The following is a 23,217-nucleotide window of genomic DNA, read 5'->3' on the forward strand; positions in this document are numbered from 1 at the left end:
AGATACAGCCATTTGGATACATGTGTATAGTGTGTGTTTGCTGTTCAGCTCCTGCCAGGTGTTTTTTCTGGTCACGTCCTGTGTAGCTACAGCTGACAGGCAACACGTGTGCATGGAGGGTGCACACAGACACAGGCACACACGTGCTCCCCGCCGGACAAGGAAGTGCCCTGGGTGTCACCTGTATGTGACTTCATCCTTCAGTTCACTACAGGGCTCAAGCCTTGCGAATCCAACAAGTTTTGTAATAGCTCCCTAGGTAAATCCGTGCCTGGCAAGCAGCCCTGCATCAGGGCACCTTGCTAATGTACACAGATACGTAGTGCGCCAGCCAAGGGAGAGCTCTGTTCAAACTTGCACCGAGTCATGTTGCCATCTGTCCTGAGTACGGAAGGCTTCTTGCTTAATCTTGCGTTTAGTGCAGGCTGAGGGAGCCACATTAAAATAGCTGTTGCTTGCTCTCTGCATCAGGCTTGACTTCTGAGGAGTAAAATAATAAGGGACACGTGTGTGTAATTAAAGTACAAAGGAAACAGGAAGGGGAATAGCAAGGAACAAATCCAGAAAATAAGGAACAGTTGGGCATCATAATTATAGACATCTGATTATACTGAAGGAATTAAAGCACTCTGAAAGAATAAGCCCTATAACCACTCTGAATCTTGAGAGGAGGGAGAGTATTTATCAGGGGGTTGTTTGTTTGTTTTAAATCACTTGTTTTCAAAATAAGTATCTTTAGCATACTTTTCCCGGTAGCAAAACCTAGAGCAAAATCTGTAACACAGCTTCCACAGGAATCTCTATCATAACTTTTCCACAGATTTAGTTGAAATAATTACTTCTTCAGTACTAAGTTGAGTGTTCTTTTAGGAACACCCCATTAAATTTGTTCTACGTTTTTGTTTTTTTTTTTCCCCAAAGATTTTGAGCACTCAAATTCTGAAAGTTATTTGGCGTGCATTTGTAAAAATCTACCAGTTGAATCTTAATATTTTCATGTGGCTAGGGACTTAGGAGTAAGTTAGAATTTATTTAAAATACTGTGCATAAGCAGTTATAAATTACATGATTGATAAAGATTTTTATTATGTTTTCCATTTGATTGTTTGAGGCACTATGAAGTAGTAGCTGAAATCATGAAAGGTGAATGGACTTAACACAGGACACTTCTAACTCATACAGATACTTTATTGAAGTAAATTAGAATATAATTCTTCATCAGAAAGTGCTCAATCTCCTGGGTGGCCTCTATTTCATATATCAGGTGGGAAAATGCTCGTTTTTTACTGCCAGGATCATCTAAGGAATCTCTAGAAGGAAATTCATAAAGATTGCTTTGCCATTCTTCTCTTTCCTCTCCCCATGATCTCTCACAGATTTTTCTGTACAAAAGGATTATTTATATTTAAGGATTCTGTGTTCTTTGCACTATACAAATGGGATTTCTGTGCCAATAACAAAATAAGTCTGGAAAGTTTATGGAACTAAAGTTATAGCAAAGCAGTTTGATTTTTTTGTTCCTAACATGCCACTGAAAACTCAAAGCAAGCTTTAACTAAAGAGAAGGCATTTAAAAAGAGAATAGGAAGTAGATGCAGTAAGGAAAAGCTGGGGAGAATAAAAAAATAGAATTGTCATAGGAAAAAAAGGGTAAACCTAATCCCATGCTGTGTTTGTATTTCTAGAAACCTGGATGGAAATAGGTTAGATGTCACATCTAAAACTGTATTTTGAGGTGTGTGGGTGTGGTTGGTTGTGTTTTTTTTGTTTGTTTGTGGGGTTTTTGTTGTTGTTGGGTTTTTTTATGTTTTTGTTGTTGTTTGGTTGGTTTGTTTGTTTGCTTTGATGTATTAGCTGTCTAATTTCCATACATTCCTACTTCTATAATGATTGGATGAAGTGGACGCACAAGCTTAATCTTTACAGGGATGAGAAAGGTATCTGAAACATGCAGTTGAGAACTCAAATCTGTTCCATTGCTTAACAAATGATTTTATATTTATGAAGACTTATGATAAATATGTCCTCAGAAGTGCATGGAAGCATGAACTGCTGATTTATCTATCTTTGAGTTTTCAGTTGAAAGCTCAGCGTTTTTCTTGTGTCATACAGTGATTATTTCTCGAATATGTAGGATATATAAAATACTGAAATATTGATTCAATTTATTCAGTTTTAAGGATCTGATATAAATATTTTTTTTTTTATTATATCCACAGGAGAAACCTAACAAAGCTGTCCCTCATCTTCAGCCACATGCTAGCAGAAATCAAGGCTATTTTTCCAAATGGCCAATTCCAGGGTGATAACTTTCGTATCACCAAAGCTGATGCTGCAGATTTCTGGAGAAAATTCTTTGGAGATAAGTAAGTACTAACACTTTGCAAAATCCTTTATTTTTTTATAGTTGTAAGCATAAAAAGGAATGACATTTTCAAAAATGCAAATGATGGTTCTCAGTATGTGGGTGGCCATTTTAAAGGTCATTTCTTGTCCAAGTCTTTAAGTTGGCTGAAATTGCTAAATTCATTATTAACAATTTTTTTGTTGCTGTTTTCAATGTTGTAATTCACTTAAAGGATGAGTAAAAATGTATGGATAGTTCTGTACAGGACACTTACGCTCAGTCACAAATTAGACTACCTTGCATGGAGTTTATTAGTTCCATTCCAGGGCGAAGATAGCACATTGTTTTCATAATGTACGTGGCAAATCTTGTCCTTTCACATTATATACATGCATTATACAATTGATAACTCTGAAGTCTGAATCAGCAACTTGATGATGGTCTCATGGACTATGTTTCCTTATCCTATCTTTAAGTTTCTAAATACTGCAATATTTAGTGGTCTTTAAGTATTTGAAATAATGTTTTTATCTCTTATTATCAAATCAGATTTTCTACAACTGTGCTGCCTGTAACGTAGTCACAGGGGACTACTCTTTTCTTTTGTTCAAGTTCTATTACGGAAAGAGAGAGAAAAACTGGAGATATGTCAGAAGGTTTAATCAAAAGCCATTTGGGGAGAAACTTAGCATTCATTTTATTACGCATTATCGAACACTAAGTCTGACTTGCAGATATGTGACTAAAACCATATAGCAAATGCAATATTGAATATGTAAAAGTAGGCAGTTGTGCATATGGGGGTTCTTTTGTTTGTTTCTGGCAAACAGTTTTGTTTGCGATTACAGATACAGGTGAATAAAAGATGCATAATTTGATCACTTTCTCATGGAAGGTTTATTAGTGTAACAGTGACATAAGAGGGAGAAGGCAAGAGATTTGAATGTTGTACAATATAATGGAGCAGTCATTATGATCATAAAGTCTGATACCTTGCACAGTGTAGGCCATAGCAAATCACAGAACAATTCCTGCAAAAACGTTTACTGACGAAGAAGAGCTCTTTAAAGTAAGTCTTTAATTCTTTATTTAGAATGCTGGTGTAGTAGGTTGGCACTTTCTCAAATTAGTTTCTTTCAGTGTGAATTTTCAACAGTTTCATTACCTTTTTTTGGTAGTCTAAACACACCTACTGCTAGCTTCCAGCATTTTGGTTTTATTATAGTGTTATCTGATAACTTCAGTCTTCAAACAAATTTCTGTCCTCTATAGATAATGTTATGGTGTGATCAAGTCATTGTATCAGTCCTCCTTTTGTTAGAGGAAAGGAATCTGACCATGTTTTGTGTTACTCATTTAAATGTGAAGATGATCTTTAAAGTACCCACAAAAGTTCAGATAAAGTTATCTGAAGGATTCATTTACATGATGTGTAGGGGCCCTCTATCAGATAAGGCTCTTAAAAAGCATGTCAGTCATAAAAACAGGACCTCTGAAAATGTGACTTAACCACGATGATATCTGTTCAGTGTTTTTCTCTTTTTCCCTTTCTCTCTTGTCTGAGCAACTCTCAGAATTGAAATCTCCTCCTGGTCCTTCTCTTTTCCTGTTGGGCTCTGTCCTTGAATGACCTTTACCAGCTGTCTCGATTGCAAATTGAATTTCTGTCATTGCAACTTACGGACCTCATCTTCTGCAAGCTACTGTTTATTTCTGTCATTTCATTTTAACTAGTTTCATCAGCTTCAGTATCACGTACCTCTTTATATTTCTCTACTAACTTGTGCTTTCTGTGTGAGATTCAGGTGTTCCCTTCAAGTTTCCTTTTAATGGCCCTGCCACTTTCCTTTGGGAGATGGCACAAGTGATAGGTACTTGAGGTGTCAGATAGTAGGATACTGTAACATAATAAGAAGTTTTTATCAGAGCAACGTTGGTAAGAAGAATTTTTCAAATGCATCAGTCCATCTGAACAACTCAGCTCTACCCTTGTCTTTCTCTCCCTTCACACTTAGGCCTTTTCCTGGCTCAATCCCTGGAATGCTTCTTTCTAGTGCCCCTTTTTAGGGCCCCAGAACTATTATGATACCTTTTTTAAGTTTTGTGGGGTTTTTTTGGTTTTGTTTTGTTTGTACTTTTTGGGGTTTTTTTTCCTACTTATCTAAATTTCTTAAAAAAATACAACTTTAAATGTGTACTTTCAGTATTAACCCTCTGAAGTCTTCCTCTCCCTGTGCACTTAGATAGGGTTGGTTTAGGTTTTTCTGTTAAGCATCCATGCACGAAAAATGCCCAGGAATCAAGGCAGTTTCAGGACATTCAGTTAATTACATATCTAATCTTGGTCATCTAGTACAGCCTGGAGGTTTTTTGAGTTGTGTTTGTCAGGTGCTTGCTTTCAGGCTAGGTAAATAACCATTGTTATTAGTGTTTCCAGCTCTTTTCCAATAAGCTGAATCTGTTTTAGTTACCTGTCTTGTAAGCCGTGATCTGTTGATCTGTGCTTGGCAGCCTTGCTATTATCTCAGGTTTAGTTAATTGTGCTTAAGTAACTGTAAAACATGTAACAGCATGTATGTCAAATAAACAGATGAGAAAAAGTTTTATTTGCATTACATTTAATCTCTTCATTAAACAAAATGCCTGAAGCTTTATAAAGATTAATTATTTTCTAATCCATTTAGAAATATGTGGCAGGTATGCCTGCAAGCCACATCTTTTACAATGGGCCTGTTATGAGAAATTAGTTTGCAAATATGCTAGTATCACTTCCCCAGAAGCAGAGCCTACATAGATTTTGGGTGTTGCAAACAACTGATAAAATCTGTTTGTAACCTGACCACCTCAAGATAGGCCCCTGGGACTATCTGAAACCTCAAACTCTGTTTGGGCATGTAGTGCAAATGAAGGAGGACAGGGAGGAAGTGTCTTGTAAGTTCCCTGGCTGCATCACTGTTTTATAGGGCAAGCCTGTACTCCTCACTTATTTACAAAAAGCAGCCCTTACTTTGAGGTTGCTAAGTAATGCTGCTCAAGAATAGAGCATAAATAAAAAGGAAGTTGTGCTGGATCTTGGCTTTTAATGAGTAAACCATATCACAAGAAATAATTCTGATGCATTGTTTGGTCTGGTTGAAAGGAGGGAATTGGAACTGTTAGATCAATTTATGATTTTTTTTCAGCATAATATTATCATAAAAATCATCTTCCTGTTCCTAAACATAATGAATTGGAAGCTTTTCTGTAATGTATTTTCTGCCTTGATTTCTTTCTGAAATGTTGTCATTTTTTTCTTTTTTTTTTTTTAAGTATTCTAAGTAGCAAGAAAGAGGTCAATAGCCACTTATGTTTTTAAGTACACTCTTTGGCTTTCCATTTTTGAAAATGTGACCTACACTTCTGTTTACAGAAAGCCGTATAATTTGCTGAGGTATTCAGTCCAAAAGATACAATTTCCGAGAGTTTGTAACATAAAAAACCCTGTGTCTGATTTCTTTCACTGTTCTTCCTCAATAAATGGGGAACTTCTAATTTTGCTGGTTTGTTACATTCGTCTGTCTGAACACTGGCTGCAAAATTGTGCAGCTGCAACTACATTATTCATCCTGTTATTAATAAGTATCATAGGATGCATTTGTTATTTTAGTGTTTAAGGCTGGTTAGGTGTATGTTCACGTGACTTCAAACGCATTAGCAAAATAAGTGGCTAGACTGTTTCAAATGTCTGATGATCACACATCTAGCTCCTTTTTGAATTTTCTGTAGAAAACACAGATGTAGAACTTGAAAAATTATTTGAATGGCTTCTTAAGAGCCATGTGCTGAGAACTTCCCATATTCTTGGCCTTCAAATACAGTATCACAGTATGTTTGGGATTGGAAGGGACCTCAAAAGATCATCTAGAACAATCCCCCTGCTGGAGCAGGAACACCTAGGTGAGGTCATACAGGAACATGTCCAGGTGGGTTTTGAATGTCTCCAGCATAGGAGACTCCACAACCCCCCTGGGCAGCCTGTTCCAGTGCTCTGTCACCCTCACTGAGAAGAAGTTTTTTCTCAAATTTAAGTGGAACCTCTTGCGTTCCAGCTTGATCCCATTACCCCTTGTCCTATCATTGTTTGCCACCGAGAAGAGCCTGGCTCCATCCTCATGGCACTCACCCTTTATATATTTATAAACATTAATAAGGTCCTCCCTCAGTCTCCTCTTCTCCAAACTAAAGAGACCCAGCTCCCTCAGCCTTTCTTCATAAGGGAGATGCTCCACTCCCTTAATCATCTTCGTTGCCCTACGCTGGACCCTCTCCAGCAGTTCCCTGTCCTTCTGGAACTGAGGGGCCCAGAACTGGACACAATATTCCAGATGTGGTCTCACCAAGGCAGAGCAGAGGGGAAGGAGAACCTCTCTTGATGTACTAACCACCCCCCTTCTAATACACCCCAGGATGCCATTGGCCTTCCTGGCCACAAGGGCACAGTGCTGGCTCATGGTCATCCTGTTGTCCATCAGGACCCCCAGGTCCCTTTCCCCTACACTGCTCTCTAATATGTAATTTCCCAACCTATACTGGAACCTGGGGTTGTTCCTGCCCAGATGCAGGACTCTACACTTTCCCTTGTTAAATTTCATCAGGTTATTCCCCGCCCAACTCTCCAGCCTCTCCAGGTCCCGCTGGATGGCAGCACAGCCTTCTGGCGTGTCAGCCACACCTCCCAGCTTAGTGTCATCAGCAAACTTGCTGATAGTACACTCTATTCCCTCGTCTAAATCGTTAATGAATATACTGAATAATATTGGCCCCAGCACTGACCCCTGAGGCACTCCACTAGATACTGGCCTCCAACTAGACTCCGCACCATTGACTACCACTCTCTGGCTTCTCTCCTTAAGCCAGTTTGCAACCCACCTCACTACTCTATTGTCTAGACCACACCTCCTCAACTTAGCTGTGAGGATGCTGTGGGAGACTGTGTCAAATGCTTTACTGAAGTCAAGGTAGACCACATCCACCGCTCTGCCATCATACCACCTCAACTTTTGTGTTTCTGATACACCTCTACAAAACTTCTAGATAATGGTAGTTGCTGGAGAAGCTTGGATGAGACAGAATGCTGTGGTGCTTGTGATAGCAGCAGATACAGTGGTGATGGAAATCATCAGCCCTCACACAGGCAGAGAGTACAAAAGGGGTAAATAGTCAGAACCTTTATAGTTGTGAGATTTTCCAGTATCACATGTTTCAGAGAATGGGAAACCTTGGAAGTGATAGGATATTTGGAAAGGGTCTGGAGAGACTAATGTGAGGTTTAGGAATTTACAGGGAGGATTGATAAATCAGAATGGGAGAGAATGAGATGTTGATTATCTGGGTGGAAGGAGAGTGTGGACAACAGCAGTACGATGAAGGAAGAAACGGAAGGACTGATTTCTCTGCAAGGACAATGTAGAATGTGTATCCAAATTAGGAGGTGGTGAGGAGGTCAGCGGTGTCCACATAGAAGGCCCAGGATGGTTTTGGAGTATTGACTTTGTCAAGGAAGCTGACTGAGAAAAGCTTGTTGGGGAGATGAGGTGGTAGAGAGAGTTTTGGATTAGCTTTGTGAAAACGTGTGTCAGGGACGAGTGACACCTTTCCAAAGGCTGAGTGACTGGAATAGGCTGAGAATGGAGCTCTTTGGTATATCACAGGCTACGAGGAGGAAGAGAGCCTCTTTACGAAAACAGAGGAGCTGTATGAAGAAGAACTGAGGAATAAATTGACACAAACTATACACCACGGTAAGGTCAAGATTTTCGGTTAAGATCTACACCAAGAAAGACCTTGGTAGTGTCAAAAGCATGAAAGTGGTGAAATTGAGATGTGATTTCTGAATTTGTACTGATTGCTAGTATACTGTTACTGGAGCAGGTGGTTTTAGTGGAGTGAATCTTCACCTATGGTTTATCATTATAGTTGTGCTGAAGCAAATGATAGTTAAATACAACTAAATAGTAATGTTAAGTGGAACTGTGAAATTGTAAGGCATGTAATCAGCAGTTACATTTGTTTACACATACTTTAATAACCCCCAGTGAGTTGTAAATACACACATAAAACATAATCTGATAGCTTCTTCATTATCCACATTTTATCACTGTTTAGTGCTTGACGTTAATTTCCCCTGGTTCCTCGCTCACTTTAGTAAGAGTTGGAAGGTGCTATTAGTTTTCTGTTTTGAGCAGAAATGTGCAAAATACCACTGGGAGTGATCCTGAATGGAGAAGGAGAGTGGGCGACATGACCTAACAGATCTTTCCAGCCTCCTAATTTGAAAGCTGCGGTGAAGTCACACAGGGCTTTGTAACTATTGAAATTTGTGATTTGTGGCTGTCTTTGTGTTGCAGAATGAATCAGCAGCAAAATGTCAGTGTTCTTAGGTTTTCAGTTCTCCATAGTTCTGCCTTTTATTTTAACTTTTAAGGGCTTACTCTTCATTGTGAAACCTTAAAAAATTGAAAGTATTTCTGTTATTGTTGTCAGATAAGTTTACGTCCCACACATTTTAGTTTCTGAACAAAATTTCTTTCACTGCTCGGGTCAAACAAGTTACTATTTTAAAGCTCTGATTTTTGATTTTTTTTTTTTTAGATGATGCCTGAAATGTATTTATTTTTTTTTTATTGGAATTTAGGAAAAAAAGTGTGGCTATTGATTTCTCAGTAGCAGTTAAACAGTATTTAAGATTGATAGTCTAAACTTTGAGTAGTTGTGGTTCTGCTGTGGTCAGTGCTTTTTGGCTTGGGATAGAACAGACGTAGCTTCTCTGGCTTAGGTTCAGAGAAGAAACAGTAGAACAGGCAGACCACATTGCACGACTTAACTCGAAAGCATTTAGCTGTCAGAAAGTGAGACCTCGGATAAGCTAGATTTTGGCACCTTGTTGAGCCCCTTAATTTATCACTTGATTTCCTGTTCTTGCTGCAGATAGTGCCCAAGAGCCACACCATTACCTGAACACTGTAAAAATACAGACTGAAGAGGTGGTCCTGGCCCAGAGGACTTAAAATTTGAGTATGAGCTGAAGTGTAAAGGGAAGCCAAAAGATAGAGAGAGGTGAAAGAGGACGAGGCAGCAATCTGAGTGCCATAGCGTTTATCACCATCAAGACGAGTGTTTTGGCAACAAACTTCTAAAGAGAAGGAAGTAAAAAGGGAATGGGGTTTTTGGAGGATGGTTCCCTCAGCTGAGGAGCAGCACAGGAAATAGCCTTATTAGTACCTTTGTTTAAAAACTTGAGCTAGAGGCAGAAGGTATTGTTACTCAGCAGCTAGTGACGTGTAAATCTTGCTAGATGTTTTTCATAGAAGTGCAAGATAAACAAGTTTTAGCAAGAGGATTGATAATATAAAGAAGAGCTAGTCAGTGGAAAGTTGCAAGACAGGGTTAAAAAACAGAAAAGGACAAGGGTCTTCACAGTTCTCTTGGATGGCTAAGAATATAAAGTTGCATGTACAAAGGACAGAGAAGATAAAGTTATAGTTTGCACACGAGATTGTGAGGCAGGAGAACAGATTCTCAGTGGGTAGGCAGGAGAGGCAGTGTTTTAAGTATAAAAGGACATGCAATGGATGTGCTTTGGATTGTGATTAGAAGTAAAAGTTGGAAATACACAGACAAGCACATCCCTTTGGGGACACTTCAGGAAACGTGGACTTCCAGTGTCCCTTAAGGAAGTGTAACACTAACTTGCTGACTTTCAGCAATGTCCAGTTATGTGGCTTTGGAAGTGGATATTTTAGGTGATATGTTTTCCCATTTACAGAGGTTTATTTTCTGTCTTTTACCTTCTCTTTTTTCTTATTAGATTAATCTATATTTGTTCTGCATGATGTCACTATTTGAACAATTGTATTGGCCCAATATGACAGAATTCCTGTTATCCCTTAGGAAGGAATTTCTCAAGCCTTCTGTGTGTCAGTTGTTTGCTCTGCAGTTCAGAAGCAATGAAAACATGTGACCTCTCACTTAAAACTGAAGCAGCAGTCTTAAGAAAATGCTTTGTTCAGTGATGATAGATTAAAATCCACATTGCTCACTGTAGACTTGCGAAGAATGTTGTTTCTATCTGGGTCAACATTTGCTTGAATATTTTTGAGTTTGCTCTGGATACAGTGGTGCCCTTTTCATGTTACACTTTCTGGCAACATTTGAGAGAGTCTCTTGCAGACAAAAATGTTCACTGTAAGTTACACAGATACATGTTTACCTTCCTAGACATTCTTGTGGTCTGCTCTGGTTCGAATGGGAGCAGTGCCACTTGACATTCCAGAATATCTGCATCTCCAAAGTTTTGCTGAAGTGCTGTACTCTGCACGCTTAGGAAATATTTGCTGCCTCTCCAGGTTTATTTTCATGTCTTGCTTTTTAATAATGCAGCAACATTCAGGGAGTTTAAGAAAATGATGTGTACACATGATCAGGGCAGGAGGGAAGGGAGAACCTAAATTCCTGTCCTAAGTTGCTTGCAAATTACATGCTGGACTCTAATCCTTCTCCTTTAGGCATATGGAAGTTGTGTGGGTGGTGTTTAGAACACTGAGACTACAGAGTGACACCTCCCTTTGTGTATCAATAATAGTTCATAGATACAATCCTATCTGAAGGTATTTTTAAAAAGCTTTTACTTTGATCAGAACATTTTTTAATTCATCATTGTTCTTTAAGTACACTTAGTAATTTTACTGTTGCAAAAGAAATGGGGAGAAGTAGTGTCATTTTGAGAGGCTTGGGGGAGAAGTGGCTTATTTTAGGGTTTTGACAGAACTCTTAAATAGGAAGACAAGCCCGAGGTAAATGCCAAGATAGATAGTTTTGTTGATTTAGGAGAGAGAAGATGTGCACAGAAAGCCTCTTCAGGGAAAAAAATATTCACGATCATTTGTTTTATTTTGTGTTTTCTTTCCTTAAATTGGTATGGGCTTGCTTCTACTCTAATGATGTGGAAAGTCAGTACAAAGATACTGTATGGATGAAATGTTTCCTAAAAGTTTGGCAGACAGAGATTAAGTTTTCCTGGTAAAAAGTCCTCCCTAACTTTCTGCTGCATAGGTTGTGCGTTTCAGCTTCCTTCAAATTTTTGCTTACTTCTGAAATTACCTTTCTGAAGATTTTGAATCAATTGGAGGTCATAATAAAACAAGAATGTGGCACAATAACAGTATGTGCATATAATGTAGTCAGATGTTTTTGTAATCACAGAATGTTAGGGATTGGAAGGGACCTCGAAAAATCTAGTCTGATCCCCCTGCTGGAGCAGGAACAGCTAGTATTACTTAAGTGTTTGCTATTTTTCCCCAAATTCTATTATAAAAAGAGAAGCTGTTCCCAAAGCCCTGGTTGTATCTGTTTGTATTGTGTGCATGTGTAGCAGGGCTCTTAACTTTGGGCATTAAACATCTGAGGGAAGTACAATCGCTATGTAGTACCATACTTTGCGTGAGATACTCCCCAGAACTACTCAGCTGGAGCCATGTGTGCTCCATGAGAAGGGATCACTTGCTTAACTACAATTAAATACCTGAAATATTGAGACACTGCACTACCTCAACCTAATTCTATGGAGAACTGTTACCAGGATGTCACATCACATCTTTCTGATGGGCTGTCGCAGAGCTGACTAACTCATCTCCTCCTAGACAAGTGTTTACAGGTCAGCCTAATAGCATGAGGCATGTGCAGAATACCTACCAGCAACAAATATTACAAGAACAAAGTTCACCGAAAATAGTAGGAGATACCTTCTATGTTTCAGGAGCTGAACACTGCAGGCAGTGTTTCATTACAAACAGGATCCTATTTTTTCCTTTCTAAAAAGGTGCTTTTTTTTTCAATTAAAAAAAAAAATAAAAATAACAATCTAAGCATGATATTAACTAGGACAGTCCAAATTTCAAGCTTTGTTTGATGGGTCCTGTTCCCTTCCCCTTCCTACTGCCCCTGCCATCTCCCTGAACAATTAAGATAACCCTTTATATTTGAATAATGAAATGGTACCTTCAAAAGCTATGTATCCCCTAAAACACAAGAAAACAACATCAGTGAAATGTTAATTCAAACAGAAACTCAACTTGCCAGCCCTCTATGAAAACCTCTTTCACCGCCACATCCCTGTGGGACACTTTCTGTGTGACATCCTCCTAGACCTCTGCCAGAGGATGGTGATTCTCAGTGTACCTGAAAGGTCACCAGGTTGCAAGTCTGTTGGAGCAGGAGAAGAGGATGCTGCAGAATCCTCCACCGTGTAAAGACTCAGTTGCACCCTCATTTTAAGTGAGTGAGTGCTCTCTGCAGGGTCTCAAAAGAGTGCAGCAGTTTGTGCATATAAACTGGAGAGATACATTTGGGGAGAAATCATAGAATGTCCTGAGTTGGAAGGGACCCACAAGGACCATCGAATCCAACTCCTGTCCCTGCATATGACAACCCCTAAAGAGAAATGGTCCCTGGCTGGTGCTCTTTCGAAGTATTTAGAAATGACAGCTGTGTAACAGTAGCTGCTGAGAAATAGGACTTAGCCTTTTTTTACAGCTAATTCTCAGCTTTATTTAAGAAAGCAAAAGATAGAAGACCTATTCCATAAAGCTGCAGAAAAGAATAATCTGCTGAGTTTAGTGAATTTTAATTTGGGGCCACCAGTTTTTTCAGACACTTGTTCTTGGACAAGTCCCACAAAATAACTTTAGATGTTATTTCATTAGCTAATCACTCATTTCCCAACATCTGGTTTCTGTCTTAGCCAAAGTGCTAGCCAACAGAGCTCTAAAAACATATGTTCTTGAATATTTTTGCTTTCTCCATTGTTGTTGGGATTTGGGGGTGTAGGGTGTCAGTGAATAGATAAAGAAAGGTCCCACTTATTAACTTCATCTAAGGAAGGTGTTTTCATGAAGCTGTCTCAGGCAAGGCATGCAAAAGCAGTTGTAAGGTATAATATGGCTGTATTCCTTCCTGATGGATTCTCTGTTGGTTTGTATTTAAGGATTATTGTATTAACCCTTTTAAAAACCCACAACAAAACAAACAAAAATCCCAAACAACCCCTACCCCTCAAAAAAATACCCCAAAAAACTATTCTAACCCTATTTCAGCACGATCCCAGTGCTGTAACCATTTAGGATGTTTTACATAGAGACCCAGAAGACATTTCCGAGCCATAGTTACAGGAACTAAATAAGCAATAGGCACTTGAACTGACACAACTGTAACACCACAAAAGCACTAATGTTTTCCAACTTTGTTCTCTGAATTTAATGCACATTTCATTCTGTCTTTACCATAATCAAAATTTGATGTGCATTCTTTCTTAAATGGCATCCGATGTGGTATCTCTCTTCAGCTCGTTGTGGTTTCCTGTTTTTCATACATAAATGAAAGTATCTGCTGAGATCTATTAAACTTCACATTTTGTCATTTATGACTTTCTCAATATAAGCCTCCAAGTAACAAGTAGATTTCTTTGCACTTACAGATGGAATGAATGCCTGATGCGGTAGAAATACAGGAGTGTGTTTTTAGTGTTGTACTTCAGATTACTATTTGTTTTAATTTAGGTTAACTGTGGAATATTTGTGATGCAGGACCAACTTGGTCTTCTTTTTTTTAATTTTTTTTTTCCATAGCACCGTGCTACCAGGTTATATATATTTCCGCATAAGAAAATACTTAGAAGAACTGGAATAAAATTTTTTGGCTCTTATAAAAATAAGGCAATGCTAAGTAATAGAAATAGCAAGAAGTATTGATGAGATTTTTGAGGTCTGTGTCTTTTATCATTTTAGCAATTATTAAGAAAATATTATTATGAATGTGTGAAATCTTGCTAAGTTCTGAAAATAGTTATATATTGCTTAGCAGTTGGTTACATTTCAGTTAATTAAAATGGTTTTAAAACATCATATCTGCTTTCAGCGTGCAGCAGAACTCTTTTAAGAGAAGGTGTTAGGCTTTGCAAAATTTGGATTTCACCCACTGACATGAGAAGAAGAATTGCTATTATTGAACAACTTTTCATAGTTTTGAAAGTGATAAAATAGAGCACTTTCAAGTGATGGCCTCGTGTCAGGTTCCAAATACAAGAACTTGGCTGGCAAAATAACTAATCTGCATTATCTTTGTGCAAGTAAGAACTGAATTTGACAGAATATGGCTTTGTCTTAGAGAGGATAATTTTAATTTCCTTCTATCGTGATTTTCCACCTTTTCCCACATTCGCTACTGTCTGGAAATACTCCCCGTTCTGCAAGAATGTATGAAGGTGACAATCTGAGAATACATGTCTTCTAATATGCATGCAACTGTCCTTGGACCAGTATCAGTGATAGCTGGTTGGTGCTGTCAGGTTACTTGACCAGTGTTTGAGCTTTAGCTATAAAAAAAAGTTATCACAGTAGATACTAAATTGATGCTTATCATTCTGACAAGAGAGGCTGCAAAGAAAGGAGTTCTTTACCAAACAGAGCTGGTGCTTCACATTATCGTTGAGAGGGTGTGAGCTTGGTTTCTACACCTGCTTGGTAGGACATTTCTGTTTCTGCAGTGTTCTTTTCGTTGTCCTCTGAAGGAAGTTTGGTATTTATCATGGTAAAATAAATGGCACTTTTTTGACTGTGTTTAAAAGAAGGTAAACCATGTTTGCTTAGGCTGCTTTCAAAAAACTTGTTTGTTGTTTGTTTTTTTTTTCTGTAAAGAAACCAAATTAATGTTCCACTTCTTTAAAAGAAGTCCAGTTCTAACGTCTAAATAAGGTATAAAATCTTAAATATGTAGTTTTATTATATTTATTATTTCTACCCCTCTCACAGAACTATAGTGCCATGGAAAGTGTTCAGGCAGTGCCTTCATGAAGTTCATCAGATAAGCTCTGGTTTGGAAGCAATGGCTCTGAAATCTACTATTGACTTGACCTGCAATGACTACATTTCGATTTTTGAATTTGATATCTTCACTAGATTATTTCAGGTAAGGTTTGAAAATTTTAGATGCTTATATGAATTTTTAGAAGCTTAGTGCCCTGAGATGCCTACCTGTGGGTCAAGGAAGCGGATATTTTGGAAAAACTGAAATAACTGAAACACTGGAATTCAGAAATAAATTGTGCTTTGTTTTTTGTCCGTCAGAGTCACCTGACTCTGAATCAACACCTCCATCTGAAAAACTGAAAACATCCAGTAACTCCTGCTTCATTTCTGCACATATTTAGTGTGATTACGGTATCTTTGTGTTTGCTGCTTACTTACTTTTTACTAATCCTAAGTGCGTTCTTAAAAATGTAGGCCTTCAGGTACTTGTGTTTTCATTGTGCTTTTGTATCTATATATACCAATATGAAGTGTTTCTGCAAACACATAAGGAAAGTTACATGTGACTTTTTAGGCTAAATGCAAGCTTAACTCTTTATGAACATATTTTTGCCATTAATGCTCTGCTGTTTATTTACAAGGGACTATCTTTGGGAATAGCATCGAGTGTATTACTGTTAATAGGTAATATTTACCTGAAGTAAGCTCGCATGTATGTTACATGCCTCTGTTAACCTTGTGTCCGTTCTGCAGAGCATACTAGAAGTATTTTAACCAATACAGAAGGTGGTGCTGTTCTGCATCTCTATTAAAATTGTGGCCAGCAGGTCGAGGGATGTTTTCCTCCTCCTCTGCTCTGCCCTGGTGAGGCCGCATCTGGAGTACTGTGTCTAGCTCTGGGCCTCCCAGTTTAAGACAGACAAGGAGTTACTGTTCCGTCTTCCATGTCATTCTGTGATAATCTTTGTTTAGCTTTCTTGGTTTTGCTGTTATGGGAAAGGATGCCATTACCAAGTTGATATCAAGATTTGGCAGGAGATGATTAATGGTTTTAGTGTACACCATTTTGATTTTAATCATCTCTTCTCCATTCTGAGTCAAAACTATCAAAGTTGAAAATGTTATGGTGTAAGTAATCTCTCTGTTAAATTTAACCACAAACATTGGTCACACATACAGGTTATGGAGGTTTGAACAAAACTTTGGGGGTTCTATTTGGTGAAATAATAAACGAGAGAACATAGATCACTGTACTTTATGCTGCTTTAGCAAAATCCTCCTAAGCTTTGCCCTTTATGTGGAGCTTCATATGATCAAGCATTCCTGTCTGAACATCAAGTCCTGCCCAAGTTTCTTCCTTTTTATTTAGTGTTTAGCAAACTACTATGGTGTTCAGGTTAGTAATCAAACCCAAATCTTGATCTTGACTGCAGAATGTCTGAGGCCCATTGGCTGCAACATACATCAGTATGAAATGCATTTAAGGTTCCTTTCTGTAGGACATTCTTTCCTATAAGCATTCTGCTTACAAATAATAACAGGATTTGAGCGTGTGTGGTTTGTTGTTTCGTTTTTTCAGTCGGTACATCAAATAGAAAATTAAATGAGAAGCCAGTGATCTGAGAAGTAACAGTTTGTTCTGACCCTGTGTGGGATCTCACAGATTGCATTAAACTTCAGGACAGAAGCCTCAAATGAGATTTATTTTCCTTGTTCTGTAAGCCAGTGAATATGTTTGCATTAGTTTCTTTGTGAGGCCATTGCTGGTTTGATTCATTACCGTGCCTGGTGCTAGAGAAAGGGAATCAGCAGTATTGATATATGTAAGGAGAGAAGACTGGTTAGGATTAACTTTTAATTTAACAAAGAAGCAGAGAGAGGATTTTTGCCAGACAGACTACCAGCTGGTGCAGTAGCTGTGTAACTGTTGAACTTGCACTGAACTTAGTCTGAGAACCTCTCCCAGAGGTTGCATTTTACTTCTCTAGTTTTTAAACAGCTTCTGTAATGATGTGTGCATACACCCACGGAGAGAAAATCCCAGTTGTTTAGGTAATCAAAATACTGTTTTGCCAACTGTGGGTTGTGTTACAGAAAAGCTACGTTTATGGTGATGCTTATTCACAGAGGAAAGCAAGGCTGCTGTTTGTGGAGATCCTGTAAAAGTGAATTTGCTCCCCCTGCCTCCCCACCGTGTGCAGCACAGCTCTAAGTGCTGCGTTCTCTGGCGGGAGTTGAAGTTAGCACGGCAGAATACGTGGATGCTTTGAAGGAAAGGAGCTTCATTCTGTCACTGTTAACATGTCAAGCTGCCCTTTTATGCAAAAATGTTTCCATAGAAGAGAAATCATACAAATCTTTTCCCATTTTCCCTGCTTTTGTAATACTCTCTGTGCACAAGGCAAGCTAAGAGTTCTATCCCTTTGATTTTCGGTTGTACTGTCACATCATTTCCCAGGTATAGCAGTAGTGTGACACTTTGTAGAGAGTCCAAGCATATCTACTGTCAACTTAGGAGACTGATGGTTGCGATTAACCAAGGAATTTGCACACTACTTGAATTTGTTACATAATGTACTGTAGCAAGCCTTTAAATTGCCACAGTCCAACAAAACATCAAAATACTGAGCGTTTGATCACCGTTTTTGATTTCTGTGCGTGCACTTGAGTAACACAGCAGGAGGAAGAACGTGGTTTTATGAAGGGAGTGTCAGTGCTGGTGTGGCGAAGGGGAAAGCATCAACTTCCTTTTGTCTCTAGTTAGGGCAACTACCATTTTTCATGTGATGAAGCCTCCTGGCTCCATCTTTGAGGGTGCAGATAAGAGCTGGCAAGATGCGGTGTTGCATCTGGCATTGTGCATTTTTCTCCTTTCTTTTGTACAGATTTGAACACCTGAGGTTTCTAACGGCCTCTGTGCTGAAACCTTACCGTTGTTTCATGCATCTGTTCTGAAGAGGTGTTCATTTCTAGAGTCAAACAGGTGTTCATCCACATTTAAGTAGTGGTTAGGGTTTGCCTGGGAAATGTTTGATAATCTCAGGCAGAACTGTTGGGATACTCTGCTCAAGTGTGTCACTTACAAAGGCGTTTTGTCTCTGCCGTACTAGCCATTAGAAGATCCTTTAAAGGGAATTTGCAGGCCGTGTGAGACCACAAGCCTCTTGTGTTGCTTAACTTCGCCTGCCTTGATCTTTTGACAAATACATAAATCTCCTTTCAGAGGCAGTTTCCTATCTTTCCAAATGCTACCAATGAACACTTAATGTATTTGTATTAATCTACCACTTAAAAATCATCCTTCATTTACAGTAGAGGCCTCTTCTGTATCATTTGTAATGATAGCATGTCAGGCATATTTCAGTGAGTTTTCTGAAGCATTTCCTGTTCAAGTCAGCAAAGACTGTGATTAAGTGTTGTCAATATTTTTGTTTTGTGGCTGTAATACCATTATGGTAACTGAAGAAATAAAGTAGTAGACAATAAGAAAAGGAACAACAGCTCAAATTAGTGGCTTTCTTAGGCTTCATTTGTTAGTGTTACCTATCATTTACTGTGAAGGTGCCTCAGGACTTTTCAATGATAGGCTTAATTATGTTTTTATTAAGCCATCTTGGAGCTGCATTTTGCAGGTTCTAAGTAAACATGATGTTTAATATTTTATGCAGCTACAAATAGGAGATTCAAAAATTTACACTTGATGTTCTTGGAATAATTCTTTTGAAGGAATCCTTGTAGCACAGCTGGGTATACAGGACAGTCTTTTGTACTATTTAGACCTTAACCAAAAGTGCGTATTTTTCATCCGAAGCTAAAACATAATAGGTCTCTTCTGACAAAATTACTTGAGTTTTCTTAGAAATATGTAGTTACCTGGCTGCATCTGTTTAATTGTTTGTCTTCTCTTTTCAGCCATGGAGTTCAATCTTAAGGAACTGGAACTTCTTAGCTGTGACACATCCTGGATATATGGCATTCCTGACATATGATGAAGTGAAAGCGAGGCTGCAAAAATACAGCACTAAGCCTGGGAGGTGAGAGGTTTTGCTGATTGTTCCTTTCCAAATAAACTTGCTGTCTCAGAAGGTACATAATTATTCCAGGTTCATACTTCTATATTGCATGACACACTCGATGCAATACTGAAGGTGTGAAGTTTTTGGCCTTTCTAATTTTTTTTTTGTAACAGAGTGAATCAGAAGTAGTAGTTTGGGTTTTTATACTTGTGATTTTATTTCTATCAAAATGTATTTTTAAAAATAGTTTAATGCTAAAGTTTAGAACTCCATGTTCAGAAAATGTTGAACTTCTACATTTTAAGACATGGGAATTTTGCAACCATGATCTGTTTTTTTTATGCCATAATTCTCTATAGCTATGAAGCAAAAAAAAATCATACTAGCACACATGAAAGTCTAAGTACAAATAAACAGGGGAAAAAAAAAAAGAAATTACATTGCTTTTCCTTTTTTCTGAATTAGGCACAACAATCAATGCATTCTTGAAAAGCATATTTGAAAATATAATTTCCTTTTCAAAAGTTGCATTGAATTGTTGCTTAACAATAAAAACCATCAATATCTTTCATGGTAGCACACTTAAGTTATGAATTTAATCAGTGCTTATGTATTCCTTATGTGTTCATTTTTTTCTTTGCCAGTAATGATTCTGTATCACAAACTCTGCATCTAAATAAAGAATCGATCAGATTAAATATTATTACATGTAGAGTTTTTAAATATCTTCTATGTGGTGCATTACATACTGAATTATTCTAACTGAACTTTTACTGTTTATGCCACTCCTGTTGTCCTGTGGTTTTTTTTCTGCACTCAGATTGGAGAAGTAAAAATTCATTAATGGATTTAATCCTTTATTAGTTAACTATTATTTTGCTACTTTTAGCTTTCACTTATGAAGCTTTTTTTCCCTAATATCTAGTTGTCGAACTTTGCTGTGGGATCACATGTATACGTAGCTAAAAGTGCATAATTTTGAAACTTTTTAGAGAAGTCTATCAGCACATTATGTTCCTTGTAAATAGAGAGTTAGTTTTAAGATAACTTTCTATTGCCTATCAGAAAATTACTTTTTGAATTGTGTTGGTGAAATGCTGGAATGTGAAAGAGGAAATGTGAAGTGAAATCGCTTCTTTAATCAGTCCTGGAAAATTACACGATCCTGATCAAATGCATAGTTACTACTTCAATGAAATGTTTGCCCCATTGAAGTCCATAAGAGCCATGTCAGACTTCAGGGAGGCTAAGATTTCTCTTTTCAAACAGTTTGGAAGGAAATAAAATATTGATGCATAATTAAGAAAAGCTGCTCTATAATACAAAATTGAGTTTGTGGTATTTCACTGTGGGATGCTTTTCTGAATGAGGTTTTTGTATATGAGGTGGTATCTGACATTAAAGGGCCTCAAGTTTTTAGCAAGAAGAACTAAATGTGCCTGATACTGTTGTCTCTAATCTTCCTTTTCCTTCTACTGTCTGTCACCTGTAACACACAGAAGTACTTAAATTTAAGTCAGGTTGGGTTGGTATTATCTTGTGTTTTCTGAAGTAGAAGAGATATTTGTTCTGTCCTGTTCACCACCTCTGGTACACACAAAATTAACATTCCTAGTAGAGCGGTTCTTATTATTCATCATTCACTTTTATTTTGCATCTAAATATGTTTTATATTTCTCCTTCCTTTTGTGTATGCACAAAGGGCATGTGTTGTAGTTGTGGAGACTTGATAATATAATACACTGTTCCTGAAAAGGTTTGTGGTCATGGCTAAGTGTGTGTAGTAGGACTATTCACAGTGAATGTGCAGCTTTCACTTGAAGACCTAAAAAGCAAGCAAATGAAATAGTTGGGGGTAGGGTGCTACTGTTACCTTGTTTCTGCCCATGAGGAACTGATAGTGTAAGAGATGCAGGTTTATTTAAGGCTATACAATGAACACGTGGCAGGATTGTGAATCTGACCCAAAACTTCAGAGACTTAATTCAGTGGCTTAACCAGAGGCTATCCTTGCTCTCTTCACTTGTTTTGCTGAACTCTGATTAGCACTGACTTTTTATTCATCCTGTTTTTATCAAGCTACATTTTCAGACTGAGTTGCACTCGCTTGGGACAGTGGGCCATTGGATACGTGACTGGCGATGGGAACATATTGCAGACTATACCTCACAATAAGCCTCTGTTTCAAGCTTTGATTGATGGCAGCCGGGAAGGATTGTAAGTAAAAATTCTTATAGTCACCATAGGTATGAAAATCTGATTTTCTTGTTCTCCTGATGCTTATATGGGTGGTTGTTAAAGATCTTCAAAACAGAAAATTTGGATATGGTGCTTAGCATTCCTTTGGAGTTTAAGGACCATCCTTTCTACTCATTTGAAAAACACTTGTTTCCAGGTAATTCCATTAGCCAAAGTTAACCAAAGCCATATCTCATAGCAGATAAATTCCAGGAGAAAATAAAATCGGGCAGCTGTCACACTGATTCCTTCCCCCCACCGCCCCCAATGTGAGTCCCAAGTGCACTTAAGCTTATTGAACAATTACTACTGCCAGTTACTCATGTGTCTAACTCTGGACAATGATTTGAAAGCTATGTAATTGCTTTTTTATATATTGTGCAGCCAGAACATTTTCCAGGTTCTAATAGTTTCCTGAGAAGATTTACCATTATGAGAGAATCTGAGTTTGCAGGGAGAAGTAGTACATCTTTACTGAGTTAGCTGAAGTAACAGACAAATTTTTGGTGTCAGAATCTTTTCACTGGGATACATGTTTTGATATGTCCACCTGATTATAATGAGCGGGGCGGGGGGGGAGATCAGTCCTCAAAAAAAGATTGAAACCCTTTACAATCTTGCAATTTTTATCAGTCCTCCACTGTCCAGTAATTTTTTCCATGTATGATGATTTCATACCTGTAATAAAAAACACACTTATAATTATAGTCTTTCTGCTTGATAAAAACTGAGCAAACCAAACCTAGAGCTGAGAATATTTAATGCATAGTCAAGTTTTTGTACCCTATGCAAATATAACTTTCTCAGAGTGTGACTTAGCAACACAACTTTCAAGAAACTGTTTTCAAGTTAGAGATAACATAAATATGAGTATAGAACAACGTATGGTCTCTGCAATATCACTTAACCTACTATTAGTTTCTCACAGGACTGAAATGCCCCCAGTCTGCATCTTGGATTCTCATTGTAGATTCTTGTCATAATGTACACAGGTTTATATATGTCATGATATACACAAATATATATGTCATAATATTATATATGTGTATATTATATATCATAACACATGTAGATATACACAAATGTGTGTTACCTTCTAGACTATTACTTGAAATAGCCTATAGAGTCACCAGTCGTGATGCTTGCAGTGGAGAGATCACTAGGAACAAATGCAAGCATTAGCTCACTGTGAAATGAAGTTCTAAAATAATATTCTGTTGAGCTACCCTGAGAAATTAATCTGCTAACCAAATCTCAGATGCATCCTGGTGGTAGCTTTGCATGTGATGTCAAAATCTTTCCTATGCTTTTAATAAATAGACTTGAGCATGTCTCAAAATTCATATGTAGCAATTCAGTTGCACCCAAAAGATAATAGAGATGGCTGAGGAAATACAGTGCATTTTAATTAATGTCTACTCTAACTTATTCTGCCCCTTTGAAATTCCATATGTATTATTTAGCTAATAAAGCTAAAGAAACATTGCATATTTATAACAGTCTTCTTGTGATGCAGCTATCTGTTTCCAGATGGACGAAGTTATAATCCTGATTTGACGGGATTATGTGAACCGACACCACATGATCACATAAAAGTCACCCAGGTATGTTGCAGAGTTTGACAGTTATTTTGTAATCTTCGCTTCCCTTAGCATCTCATTTAGCAGTGATACAAGCTTTTAATAAAATGTGATAAATGAATTCATAAGAGTGAAAATATGTTGTTGATAGAATGGCTTAGATGAAGAACAAGATAATAATTCTTTAAACTCCTGAG

The 23,217-nt window shown here is 37.8% G+C and overlaps 1 protein-coding gene across 7 annotated transcripts in view; it reads left to right on the plus strand.

Annotated features, from left to right (window-relative positions):
• The window catches only part of CBLB (Cbl proto-oncogene B), a 137,579-nt gene that overhangs the window by 68,990 nt on the left and 45,372 nt on the right, over positions 1-23,217 (plus strand). For all 7 annotated transcript variants that reach the window (XM_065061376.1, XM_065061386.1, XM_065061401.1 and 4 more), the window contains exons 4-8: positions 2,220-2,366; positions 15,190-15,346; positions 19,099-19,220; positions 21,282-21,419; positions 22,957-23,044. In XM_065061376.1, coding sequence (XP_064917448.1) covers positions 2,220-2,366; positions 15,190-15,346; positions 19,099-19,220; positions 21,282-21,419; positions 22,957-23,044 — 652 coding nt within the window. The remainder of the gene's footprint in view (positions 1-2,219; positions 2,367-15,189; positions 15,347-19,098; positions 19,221-21,281; positions 21,420-22,956; positions 23,045-23,217) is intronic.

This window comes from Columba livia, chromosome 1 (assembly GCF_036013475.1).
Source record: "Columba livia isolate bColLiv1 breed racing homer chromosome 1, bColLiv1.pat.W.v2, whole genome shotgun sequence".
Lineage (NCBI taxonomy): Eukaryota > Metazoa > Chordata > Aves > Columbiformes > Columbidae > Columba > Columba livia.